Source organism: Copidosoma floridanum, unplaced genomic scaffold, assembly GCF_036245765.1.
Source record: "Copidosoma floridanum isolate Cflo_tuat_1 unplaced genomic scaffold, Cflo_Japanese_pri ptg000021l, whole genome shotgun sequence".
In the NCBI taxonomy this organism is placed as follows: domain Eukaryota; kingdom Metazoa; phylum Arthropoda; class Insecta; order Hymenoptera; family Encyrtidae; genus Copidosoma; species Copidosoma floridanum.
Window position 1 is genome coordinate 7,834,321 of NW_028321898.1, and position 13,963 is coordinate 7,848,283.

The following is a 13,963-nucleotide window of genomic DNA, read 5'->3' on the forward strand; positions in this document are numbered from 1 at the left end:
TGGGTTCTTCTATTTTACCTTTGTTTGCTGACCATGTAATGGACGACTTGGAAAATGATTGTCTCTCCATCTTAAAAAATAACGTTAATATTATTCCATCTTTTTATTTTCGTTACGTGGATGATGTATTACTTTTTATTAATGTTGACCATATTGACCAAATTTAAAATATTTTTAATTCATATCATCCCAAACTACAATTTACATATGAAATGGAGATTGATAAGAAACTCAACTTTTTAGACTTGACGATAATAAGAAATTCTAATTATTTCAATTTTGACTTGTTTGAGAAACCTACTTCTTCCGGACAAATCTTAAATTATTTTTCTGGTCATCCAGTTAGCTATAAGAGAAATATTGTTTTTAATTTGGTTGATAGGGCGATCTTACTTGCCAGTACACGTTTTCACGGTGTGAATATTGCTAGGGTGAAAAACCTGTTGATAAAAAATATTTAACCTTTCAACTTTATTAATGAAAACATAAAGGTCAGATTAAAAAGACACAAATAAAGTAATCATCACAGAAGCACTACAAACACCTACCCTCTCTGCAAAATAGGCATACCATATATTGACAATAATTTTGAAAAAATTTCAACCATGTTAAAACCCTACAATATTCACACTTACCCTCTTATTAACAATAAACTGCAGCATATCGTCCGCTTAGAAAAAGATACAACGAATGAACATAAACGGAAAAATGTAGTATATAAGTTTTATTGTAAAAATTGTCCTGCGTCATATGTGGGTGAAACAAAGCGAGCGGCGGAGGTCCACATTAGTGAACATATGATAAGTAAAAACTCTGATTCCGTTGTTTGTGCACACCAAATCAATTTTGACCACAAATTCGATTGGGATAACTTCAAAATCCTTGACAAAGAATCCAAGTACAAAAAAAGAATTATTCCCGAAATGCTTTATATAAAACTCGACAAACACAACATCAATAGAAAGGAGGATGTGCTTTCCTTTAATAGAGCATACCTTCCTTTACTACGAAAGTTTAAATGTCCCGATCGAGTTCATCGCCCTTTACCTTTTACCTTTGCGGCTCCGCCTATATAAGCGCTGGCTTGTTGTTGTAATTTATTGTCAGTCGATAGCACGACAGGTGACGAGTAAGTCAACCAAACTTACGAATTCTCGCGTACCTGCGGTAACAATTTACATAAAAATTTATCGTATTTTTGTGTTTAAGCCTTCCAGATCACTCATTGTGTGTTTTTAATTTTAATTTTGTAGCCTGATGAGGCTGACGCATATTGTCAGCGAAACGTTGCGCATCAATAAATCAACGCAAGAAAATTAAAATACACTTTACTTGTATTTATTTATTGTCTCACATTTCACCCCCAACGGATCACTGATTACTTCGAATTTCCATGAATACATTTTTATATATTTCAAGGAAAAAATGTACGGATGGCTTAGACTGGCATAGAACATGCTAGTAGGGTCAAAGTTGGGTTTGTCTCGGGCCGTGTTGAAAGAAGACTTATCGTGACAAAATCTTCCGATGCTTGGGGTATTGACAAGTTTCCCATGACTGCTGAGAAAAAGATAAATTAAAGCTATGCTTTGGATGTGGGAGCTTAGTTCATGCCGATGATTATAGTGGACCACCCGGATTACTTGATCTCCTGACCGGATACACCACAAATAGCAAGAGAGTAAGCTGTGCAACTATGTACAGCAACATATAGGAGACGTTAAATTTCTTGCTGGATTGAAAAAAGAGGTTATAAAGAAGCGGGATCTAGAAATGGACAGCATAAATAATGTCAAGAAAGAACTTGAAGAGATGTTGAATGTTATAAAGTATAAGCGTACTAACACAGCAAAAGTTGTAAAAGATGGCCTCAAAAGTGCCTTGAAGTTTCTTGAACAAGCAGAAAAACAATGGGATAGCGCTCTCTCTCCTAAAAAGATCATGTATGGTGATTAGGAAGGAGCTCTTGACTCGTTGCGTTACAGGAAGCAAAAAAGAGATACGTTGTGTCAGCAGGTCCAGATAAAAGCCCTGCACTTTGCCCTTAAGGAAATGAGCAAAGTGAAGAGGAACAGGAGCCCTTTAAAGAGTCCTTAGAAAGACATCAAAGACCTCAGAAAAAATATGAAAATAAGAAAGAAATTAAATAAAGGAAATACAAAAAAATGAAAAAAAAATGTAATAAAATGAAATATGAAAAAAAATCAAACAAGAAATGAAAAAAAAAAAAAAAAATAAAACAAGAAATAAAGAAAAAAATGAAAAAAAATGTAACAAAATAAAATATGAAAAAAAAACAAAAAATAAATCAAGGAATAAAGAAAAAAAATAAAAAAAAAAAAAAAAAAAACAACAAACCAGGGGGGATAAATGGGTCATGGGACCCACGGTAAGAACGAAGTTCTTTAAACATGAGATGAGTATAGACACAATTTCTCAGGTAACAAGAGGGTCGCCAGACCCACAGGAAGAACGAAGCTCTGTAAACGTTAGTACTTCATTCATGTTGTTTACTAACACAAACACTTGAAAAACGAATAAAAAAAAAAAAAAAAATAGTTTACTACTCACGATGGTTGAACTTCGTGAGTACTGTATTTATGCACGACGTTCTCACGAAGTTCAACCATCGTGAGTAGTAAACTTTTTTTTTTTTTTTTTTTATTTTATTCGTTTTTCAAGTGTTGTTTCAGTAAACAACATGAATGCAGTACTAACGTTTACAGAGCTTCGTTCTTCCTGTGGGTCTGGCGACCCCTTTGTTACCTGAGAAATTGTGTCGATACTCATCTCATGTTTAAAGAACTTCGTTCTTACCGTGGGTCCCATGACCCATTTATCCCCCCTGGTTTGTTGTTTTTTTTTTATTTTATTTATTTTTTTTCTTTATTTCTTGATTTATTTTTTGTTTTTTTTTCATATTTTATTTTGTTACATTTTTTTTCATTTTTTTCTTCATTTCTTGTTTTATTTATTTTTTTTTTTTCATTTCTTGTTTTATTTTTTTTCATATTTCATTTTATTACATTTTTTTTCATTTTTTTGTATTTCCTTTATTTAATTTCTTTTTTATTTTCATATTTAATCTTTTTATTTGATTCCCTTTTTTTTTTTTTTTTTTTCAATTTATATAATTATGTGACATTGTAACACAATTAGTTAGTCGAATTCAAAATCTTAAAAACCATTGATACGTTGTGCAACTCCATTGTATATGTTTATTTTAATAATTTATTCATAAAATAATTTATTTATAACAGTAATTATTAGTATTACTGTAATGCCAAAAAAAACCTCAGGTTCAATAAAAATCGGTCGGTATTTTATGCATCAAATGCTTTTTTTTTTTTTGAACACAAATACACAATTTATCATGAATTAAATGTAGTATCAGTGCATGCATATAAAAATGGAATATTATAGTTATGAACCGCACGATAAGTACAAGAAACCGATCATCTATAGTCGGCAGCGCTTGTAGCAGAGTGGGTAAGGTACTGGCCTCATGTGCAGGAGGTCGAGGGTTCAAATCTCTATAGTGGAAAATGTTTTTTTTTTTTTTTTTTTTTTTTTTTTTTTTTTTTTTTTTTTTTTTAGAATTGTAAAAGAAAAAATTCAAAGTGAAATAAAAGTTAGTGTGGGAAAATAAAATTGTAATTGGTTTGAAAATTAATTGCTTGGGAGTGTGAGGGGGAATGGTGGGTAAAGGTTTGCAGAAGAGTAACACGGCACGGTTGACAGATATACATATATAGCGGGGAGAGGGGAAGTGTGTAAAGAATAGTAGGTGAGGGGAACAGGGTAAGGGGGGAAACTTGAAAGGCAGAGACTTTGGGTAAAACTACTTTCGTTTCCAAAAAAAAAAAATCTGTCGGTTTTAAAATTCCAGCCCCCCGAGTAACGTGACATAAAGAACTTCGTTCTAAAAAGAGAATAAATGTTAGTAAGCAGGACGAGGTCCCTTCTAGTAATAGATAGGACGCTTAAATAAGCCCAAACACGATAATGAAAGTTCTGGTAGAGGTAGCTGAGGGATAAATATTCGCTGGAGAACTTAAGCCACTGATAACAAGTTTCAATCCAGACGAAATAGAAGCTATTGTGAAGAGCATCGTACACACTAAGAAAGAAGATTAGCTTTTAAAAGCTAAAGGAAAAAAAGGTATTACAAGTTTTTTTTTTTTTGTAGAAAAGTCAGTGGCTGGCCAAGGACAAGTGGTAACCATTGTTTGAAAAATGATGCTCGAAGTTCGCGATGTAGACCGTATCGTTGAAGAAACAAAAATAAGACAGTCAATTGAGAAGATCATAGAAAGCAGAAACCATGACTTGAAGGTTGAGCTTCTCAAAGCAAACGCTAAGGGACCAAGAATGGCGCTCGTGATCCTTGACGAATCAGTTGCCAAAGAAGTGGAACACGCAGGTCGGTTCAAGATTGGCTTTGTTTTCTGCCATCTAAAGGAAAGGCTAGTTGTAAAAAGCTGTTTTAAGTGTTTAGACTATGGTCACGTATCCCATGATTCTAAAGAAGAAGACCGATCTAAGCTGTACTTCAAATGCGAGAGCTGTAACCACTGCAAAAAAGACTGCAGTAGAACAGCATGGTGTTTCCGTCGTAAGACTGAGGATACAGGACACGAAGGGGGCAGTAAAAACTGTCCTATATTTAGATAAGCGTTAAAATAGGGCAAGAAAAAGCTCCAACCGGTTAAAAGTAAAGAGGCAAGACTCTACGAGGTGTGTACGCTAGTATTGACACATGCTACGCTGAGTACGTTGTCTTATTAGCTAGGGAAATCATTAAGCCTGTAGCTATGCTTAAAAAAAGCAGCTTATGGAAAAAGGCTAGTCATATGTGCAAGTTCTCTAGGACCATGCACACTTCCAAGGACTTGTAAGGATTGTTATCCCTAGCAACTATTGGCGAGCTTGCTTGCAAATGCTGTGAGGTACGATGATCCTTCTGGTAGATTCACTCTTAAGTAATGTGCTGATGCAGTTTAAGACGTGGATCAAAAGCCACGTAGCAAGGAGGGTTGTTTTGTATTAGAAGTCTAATAAATAATATTTATAGAGTCCCACTCTACAGCTGTTCCTGCGGTGTGTGTCGATGCAGTTCCACTTCTCCCATAAAAAAACTCCCTGTCACATTGGAACTATTTTCTTAGCTTTAATTTCTTGTGTTCAAATTTAATTTTGATATTTGCTGCAATGACAAAAAACTTTTTTAATTAGTATCACAAATTGGAAATAAAAAAATAAAAACTTTTTATGTCCCGAAAAATGAAACAAAAAAGATATTTATGCAAAAATAATTAAGCGAAATTCTTTGTTGACCAACGGTGTTATACTTACGATTCATAATACATTTAATTAATTACAAATTATCTGAAATTTTTCATGTTCTGCAAAGTGGGTTATAAAAAAAAAAAAACTATACAATGTACTTCCATACCTAGAGTTTTTTTTTTTTTATATATTAAAGTGTATTTCACCTCGTGTTAGGTATATACACTATACCTATAGTTATAAATGTAAGCGTATATTGTTTTTTTTATCGAGAACGAAAAATGAAATTTTGCACAGGTGGAGACACTGTGCCCCCAGTAAATCACTATAAGTCCTCAGGCAGCTAAGTATTTTTGGCATGGAGGGCAGAAAACTTTTTTTCCTGTTGGCCCAATGTGTGAACGAAGGTGCAGAGTGACAGTAAGCTCGAGGAATCTAAAAAACCTATGTATCAATTACGCACAGCACCAGACATTATTTTTAATTTGTATGTAATAAACATCGTCCAATTATTTATCACAAATCAGAGGCTTACAGCAATGTCAAATTAACGATATAATGTTCGTTAATTTGCATTAAATAGAGTTCTTTCGTAGTTAGCCTTCCATATTAACGTATTATACATGAACGTATTATTAATACAACAATTGTACTTACTTTTATCTTGTTGCTTATGAAACTTCGATGAATTTAAGACCTGTTTTTTTTTTTTCTTTTTTCTTTTTTCTTTTTTTTTTCTTTTTGTTCTCAATTAGAGTGCTCTACGTCCGGCTCCTTTAATAAGGGCACTACTGAAGGCACTTGGCACTTGGGAGAGGGACAAGGAAAGGGATGGGAGGCCTCCCATTACAGAAGGGGGGTAGGGGGAATTAGGCAATTTTTGCTGCGAGAAGGTCGCCTAAGCCCTCCTTGAGGAGCATTGTGCGGTGAAAAAGCACCTGTGAAAGATCACAGAGGTACTTGCCCAAAAAAGTCGTACTGGCCTGGAATCGAACCATGGTCTCTCGCGTGCCAATCCACGACCTAGCCGACTGAGCCACCGCGCGCTCTTAAGACCTGATGAATGGAATTGGGTAAAAAATTTATGGATGTATTAATGAATTAGTGCCACAAATTACGAAATTTCAATTTATTTTTAATGCTATGGGCATAGTAATTTTTTTATTGGATGACGATTAAAATGGCATCTGAAAAATGTTCCTTTTTTAATGGTTATTTTTTTTTGATATCTTGTAAATAAGTGGTTGTTATGAAATTTTAACAGGTAAGTTGATGGTAATTTTACACAAATTGATATGAAAAAATTGCTTTAGCACACGTAGTAGTATAGACATATTTTTTTGTTTTATAAATTTACCATTAAGAAGATTGTCGGATTCCAAAAGCCACCTTAAAAGGAAGTTCTTTTTTATTTTAACAATGTTGGTCTTACAATGAGAAAAAAAAAAAAAAAAACTGATATTCTTCAGTCTTCACAATCAGCGATGCTTAGAGTATTGCTCAAAAAGCAAAATAAAAATTTTTTTTCTTACCTTGAATGAACACTGGAAAAAAAATTAAGAAAAAACTCTTGTTTTGCATTAAAAAAAAAGATTATTGCCCTCGAGACATCTCTTTCTTTATAAACATTGACGCTTCAAATCATAGGTTTTCGTTGTTCAATACTTACATTTTCTAAATTTATCAATTGCGACGTCACAACTGCTTTTGAAATGAATACATTTTTGTCCAAAAGTGGCAATTATTTTGATTTAAATCAAACGGAGGAAAATAAAGGACCGTATTTTAGACATGTTTAATTTTTTTTTCTCAATCTAGGGTAGCCTATAAATATAACAAAAACTACCATTGATAAATTACAAAATAATTTGAATATCTATTCGTTACAAATAAATCATCATTGTTAAAGTTTACAAAAAAGTTTTCTTCTATATTTTGTCATTGTAGCAGTTATGTTTACTTTATTATCATTATTGATACTCAATAAAAACTATCGTTTTTTAAAAGAAACTGGCTTTCTTGTAATACCACATTTCCAAAAATTGCGCCAACTGCTAGAGCACATAAATGTAATGCTACTGTAGGCTTTGGAAGCTCCATGAGATTCAATGTAATATTATTGTAGGTTACCTCATAGGTGATCAAGGATGTATTAAAGTTTTTGATTTTGACGAAGGCGTACTGCAAAATTGATTGAGTACAAACAGTAGTAAAAAAGACAAAAAATTCAGTGAGACTTGGCGAGGTCCACTATCTCAATATTCCATAAGTTTTTTTGTAGTTTTTTGATTAAGAATGATAATATTGTGTCGTATTCTTACACGTGGGTGATAACACAATTCAAAACTTTTTACGACTAATAAAAATCAGCATGCCATAGAAATACCTCATTGTTAGTTTGGGAATTTTCTAACAAGTTATACAGAAAAAAATATCATCATTTATTATTTACATTAACAAAATTTTTTAAAATAATATACAGCTATCAAGTTAGTGCACGTAATGCCATTTAGTTATGATGTCTCAAGGAATTCAAGGGATACTCTTCAGAAAATTAAATTTATTATATAAAGTTAAAAAGTAAAAAAATTTCATTTTATATTTATTAAAGTAGAAGTTAAATGCACTTATGGGGCTAAGAAGATTATATAAAAAATTCAACTGAATAAAAAAATAAACAAGCTGTTATAGTTTTACCTTATTGTAAACGTGGCTAAAGTGAGGCCAAGAGGGCAAGAGGGTAGCAAAAAACATTAGGGGACCGGGGCTGAGTTCAAAATTTTACTTTAATTAATAATAGACAAACTAAAGTTGTTATACCTAATATTAAGGGTGGCCGCATGGATGTAAATGAGGATAGATCGAGGAGGGCCAGGTGGTTTGACACAAATAAGAGGGTTAAGGGGCCCTAACCCCCTTATATTAAGGGAGGCTTAGTGCGTGCCTTAAAAATAATAAGGGTGGGCTGTAGTCTGGTGGAGGGGGGCTGAGGGGTCAATCAGTATATAACGCAATGAAAATAACAGAGAAAGTAAAAGAATGTTACTCTATTCTTAGTTGTGGGGAAGGAGCTGAGATGACCCTCTAAAGTTATCATTGAATATAGGTAGATATATAACATATCATGTATCTTTACCATCTGAGTTAATAACGTTGCCTCTTTTGTAGTAGAGAGGCACTATTTTTTTAAATAGAAGCACACTTCTTTTTATTTGGGAGCGCAGCTTTGTGAACGTGGGAGTACCTGATTCAAGAAATAAGAGCGTCCTTCTGCAGGTATAACTCCACTATTATTAAGAGCTACAGTATTACTAAACTTTTCTCAGTAAAGGTATACTTGAGATGCGCTTTGAAGGTTTTTTGCTCTAAGTTTACGTGTAAAATAAATGTGGGCTTTAGTCGAATAACTTGTTTTCTTTTTTTAATAGTGCTATCTGATTTTCGGTACCAAATTTATTTTGAAACATAATTAACGTAATCGTATATTATTTAGATTTATTAAACATTAAAATTTGAGTTAAAACAAATTAGATGTTGTTGAGTTATCAATGCATCAGTTGAGAGCTTTATCTACAAAAGTGAATGTGTGCATTATAACCTCGCACATGAGTGAACTGCCTCCGTAACAACCAAGTTTAACAATGTGTCTTAATTCCTACTTTACAAAGTATTTCTTAAAGCAACTATGAATTATAACAGAAATGAAATAAATTGTATTGATCTGCTTCACTCTTATAATATTGAAAAGCACTTTAATGCTCGTTGTGTTTGTCTATGACTCAGCTCGTTAGTACGCCACACTAAAAACTTATATCCGTTGAAAAGAAGACAAAAGCTTTTCTTTCTTTTTTTCTTAGCTTTTTTATTACTTGCTATGGTCAAGTGACAATGAATTCTTAAAATAGAATATATTTCTTAAGGCAGTATTTTTGCACTCCTATTTGTTTGTGTTTAAAATGTGTTAACTTTCGTGTTTTATAGTAAACAAATTCTGTCTAATGAGGCTACGAAGGACTTCACCTACAAAACGTCACAAACTCTATTGTTACATTTTGTGTTCACTTATTTACCTTGTTCTCAAGTCATTGTTAATCAGCAGTTTTATGTTTGTAATGATAAAAAACAAAACCAATTTTACTAATTTTCTTACTTTTTGCAAAATATCTTTAATTTCATTATTGTACTTTAATACAGCACACGAGTTATTAAGGCCAATGAGCCAGTAGGAAGAAAAGTCAAAGTTAAAGGAAAAATTAAGTCTAATTCTTCGTCTAATGTAATGACTTCAAATTTGGCAGGAAAACAACGTGACTTTATATCAACTAATCCAGTTCATAATTCTTTTAAGCCTTCGTTTTCCTGTAAGTATGTGCAAAACAATCTTGTCAACAATCGCATACCCAATGAAAATTTAAAGAAACTGTCTGAAGTTATGCGAAAACCATTAAAGTAAGTAATGCACATCTTATGTTTCACGAATCTTAAGTCGCATTTTAAATGATTCTCATTTTTCAGAGAACGACTAGTCCACCTTTTAGCATTACGTCCGTTTAAAAGGCCTGAGTTGTATGATCGTATTAATAAAGGTAAGAGTGTGAGCAACTGCATTAGGTTAGAAATATGTTTTCTTGCTTTCTTAAAGAGGAAGTTTCAGCATTGATACAAAATTATCTTTACACGTAAAATAAAAAATTACGTCTAAATTAAGATAGCACACTACTATTACATTTTCTAAAATTTACAGAAAAATAATTCTATTAAGAAAAAAAGTCCGTGTTTGCGCGTTTATAAATTTGTTTGTATGCGTATCTTCTTGCACACGACAGAATTTGTCGAAAAACAACATTATCGTTAAAAAAAAGGAAATTTTGCTTTTCGTGCAATAGATTCGAGATACTACTTTAGCTTGTTTACCAAAAAGAGGCAACAAGCGTAATCATGTTGTAATTTGTTCGACAAAATTTTGTTGTGCTTAGTATTTTATAAAACAAAAAAAAACTCTTTTATAAGTAATTTGGATTCTAGCATACGCTTTACGCAGTTTTTTTTTTAATTTATACATCGAAATTTTGAAATAATTCATGGTTTTTCACGGTCTCAACAATACAAATTGTCTCTATAAGCACTCACAAGTTCTTCTTGCAGTGAAGGTACCTTAAGAGCATAACAGAAACTTTAATTTTTGGCCTGTGAAATCAGAAAAAACACTGATTCAATCACGCACAAGTATTAGCAAAGCTGATTTGATTTTTTTAATAGGTGAAAAATATTTTCCTTAATTTTTATCTCATTTTAAACTTAAGAAACAGCCACAAATTAACATTATAATGTGCAATAACAGCAAAAATTGAGTTTTGTAGTTTGCTATTAACGAATTGTATTTATTACCTTTTGTTTAACAATGATATAACAAAAATCTGAGCAGTAAGAGATAGGTTACATTTAATGTGGTTGATGATATATTGAAACATTGACCAATAAGAGTGAACAATTTTCAAATTATAGTTCTTAAAAAAAAAAAAAAAATCCTATATCCTTAAATATTTATGTTAATACTTCTTTTCCAATCTTAAATATACCATTAAATTTTTCATAAAATAAACATCTGTTTGTATACAAGAAATCGTAATGGTTTATAGAAATTTGTCAATGATAAATGCTATTTGATTCATTTCCTGCTGACAGAAAGGAAATTTTTAGCTTACTCAAGGGTCCGTATCTAGTGCAAGATTTTCGGTTGTAATTGTACTGCATCAAATTGAATGCAGTTTTTTCTGAGTTGTCTACCTCCTTTTGCAGCTTGGCAACTTTTACAAGACATTCTTTTAAGCCCTTACGTTGTGTTGAATCTTACAAGCCTTACATTGCATGAGTGATCCTGTCTTATCTCTCTTGTTGATTCCGTGTGTTTGCAGGTAAATCGTTCGTGCAGTTTCTTGCTGTTAAAAGTGAAGTGCTGTTATAGTTATGTATGCATTAACTTGTTTATTAATATATGTAATCAGTCAAGTTATTGTGTATTGACCTCCTCCATCTAAATTGCGCTGTCTATATTTATTTTATATTTTAATTTATAGAAACGTTGCGCTTATTTTTATAGTGAAAATCGCTGGAGTGCGAAAAAACTTTGTCAATTAAAATTACAAAGCAGTGAAAAAACGTATCCGCTTCGGCCAGGAGTCGAACCTGGACCTCTTTCTTGCCGGCAAGGCGCGTTAACTAACTTCGAATATTGATGTTATTACTCGATGGGTAAGTATTATATGTAATCAGTCAAATTATTATATATTGACCTCCTCCATCTGAATTGTGCTATCTAAATTTTTATTTATATTTTAAGTTGAATTTTAATGCGAAGTTGGTTAATGTGCCTTCCCGGCAAGAAGGAGGCCCAGGTTCGACTCCTGGCCAAAGTGGATACCTTTTTTCACTGCTTTGTAATTTTAATTGACAAAGTTTTTTCGCACTCCAGCGATTTTCACTATAAAAATAAGCGTGACGTTTCTATAAATTAAAATGTAAAAAAAATATAGATAGTGCAGTTTAGTTGGTGGAGGTCAATATATAATAACTTGACTGATTACATATAATACTAACCCGTCGACTAATAACATTATCTTTTCTATTAATAGCTAAATATTTATGTCTAGCCATGTATGTTCATAAGTGTGGATGTTAACATTTTCTCAGCGCTCGATTGTGCTTTACCAAAATGTATTGCTTGTTTACACTCCCGAAAAGTGAGTGGTAATAAAAAGTAAAAAAAAATTTTTAGCCGATTTTCCCGCGCGTAGAAAAAGAAACTTTTTACAATGGTATTCGCGTGTTTAAAGTGGTACATATTGTTTATCTATTATAAAGATCATGAAAAGTACTAAAATTGCAAGTCCAAAATACGTATTTCCATGTATTTTTTTCTCCTGAATCTTATTATTTTATGACTTTTAACCCTTGTGTTGACTGTAAAGGTCTGTGAGTAAAACCTTGCAAAAAATTCAATAATGCTTAATGTACCGATAATATTTATTTAAAAAATTATGAAAACCATGAAAAATGCAGTTTATAAAGACGTATTCTTGTTTAATTTTTTTTCCTTCATCCAATGGTATTATCATTTTTTACCATAACATTGACTGGAAAGGTGTGTGAGTAAAATTCGCAAAAAATTGAGATAATATGTGATGCATCTATAATATTTATCATAAAAATCATGAATATAGTAATCACTAGGTTCAGTCAATACACGTCTGGACTTTATTGTAGAATAGTACGGCTATGTTTAAACGGGCTTGACTCACCTTACGTACACAACTGCGTAAATATAGTAATTTTTGCAAATTGAAATTCAAGCAAATGAATGAATATACATAAAATTATCTTTTGCAAATAAACATGAATTGTTTATATCAATTTTTGTTTTTTTTTTCTAGTGAAAAATGGTATGTACTCTCAGAAAAGCGAGTAAAACATTATTTAATACGCCATAATTAACAGATATTTATGATTCTAACTTTAAATTTATGTTAATGTATAATTTTGTCTTTGAAGTTCAGTTATTTTTACAGCCTAATCACTCATCATTATTTGCATGCAGCTTGCAGTAATCAAGTATATAGGTATAACTTCGCATTTTATTGCGATGTATTAAGGTGCAACAGCGCTTTGAAGAGCAGAGCTCCCTAGTCATACTGCCAGACTCGTTGCTGATAGCAGTAGTGATTAACATGGGCTGGCTTGGGCCTTTTATATCCTCCTAAGAAGTGGCGTTGGCGGCTTGGATTAGCCGGCTCAGATAGAATAGTTGCGAGCACTAGTATAAGGTGTATCTCCATGTCGTACGTTTAAATATTAAGGCGCTTTTACATTTCTTAACGGTGCGAAGATTTCACTTCACGATAGCTTTGGTTTGGTGGTATATGTGAATATTTTAAATGAGATACCAACTTAAATGATTCTCGAGTTGCTATCACTCACGTAATAAAAAAAAATACAAGAAAAGTGACCTTTTTTTGTTGTTGTGATGGTCAGGTACACTCAAAATTGGCTCTTATATTAATTTCGGTTACTGTATCGGGCTTCGTAAGGTTATTGTAGTACACTTTGCACGGGTACGAGAATCTTTTTACGTAATGTTATAACAAAGTTAAATATTCGCATAACATTTTAAATGTAATATTATGCAATTAAATCACTCATTTAAATTTGGATGAATATTTCTCTCGAAACATACGTTGTGGGTATCAATGTATGCTACGCTTACGCTACTGGGACGCAAGTAATCTGCATGCGCACAGTGATTAGCTACAATCAGTGTTTTATCAATTTTTTGTATATTGCTGATAGCTTTTACTTTCTCTATGTCTTTTTCTATCTTTTTCATTATGTCTTCTGTATTACTTACTCTCCGTGATATTATTTATGTATGGGTTGCCAATAATGTTGTGAGGTATTGCGTAATGATTTTTTATTAAATCTAGTCTGTCTGCTGATATCTTATCATTGTTTTCGTCCAGTAATCTAAAAAAATTTTATGATCGTTTCATGAAACGGTACTATTTATCAGTTATAATGGACCAAGAGCTGAGGCCCAAGGGTAATCGATATTGTAAACCAGCCGCCACTCTCAACGTAATTAAGAAACCACATGAATCGTGGAGATCCGTTGTATTATTGG

General features: G+C 32.4%; 1 protein-coding gene across 2 annotated transcripts in view; it reads left to right on the forward strand.

Moving 5' to 3' along the window:
- Positions 1-13,963, forward strand: part of Su(Tpl) (Suppressor of Triplolethal) — a 415,814-nt gene that overhangs the window by 235,622 nt on the left and 166,229 nt on the right. For both annotated transcript variants that reach the window (XM_089594169.1, XM_089594170.1), the window contains 2 exons: positions 9,484-9,738; positions 9,805-9,875. In XM_089594169.1, coding sequence (XP_089450295.1) covers positions 9,484-9,738; positions 9,805-9,875 — 326 coding nt within the window. The remainder of the gene's footprint in view (positions 1-9,483; positions 9,739-9,804; positions 9,876-13,963) is intronic.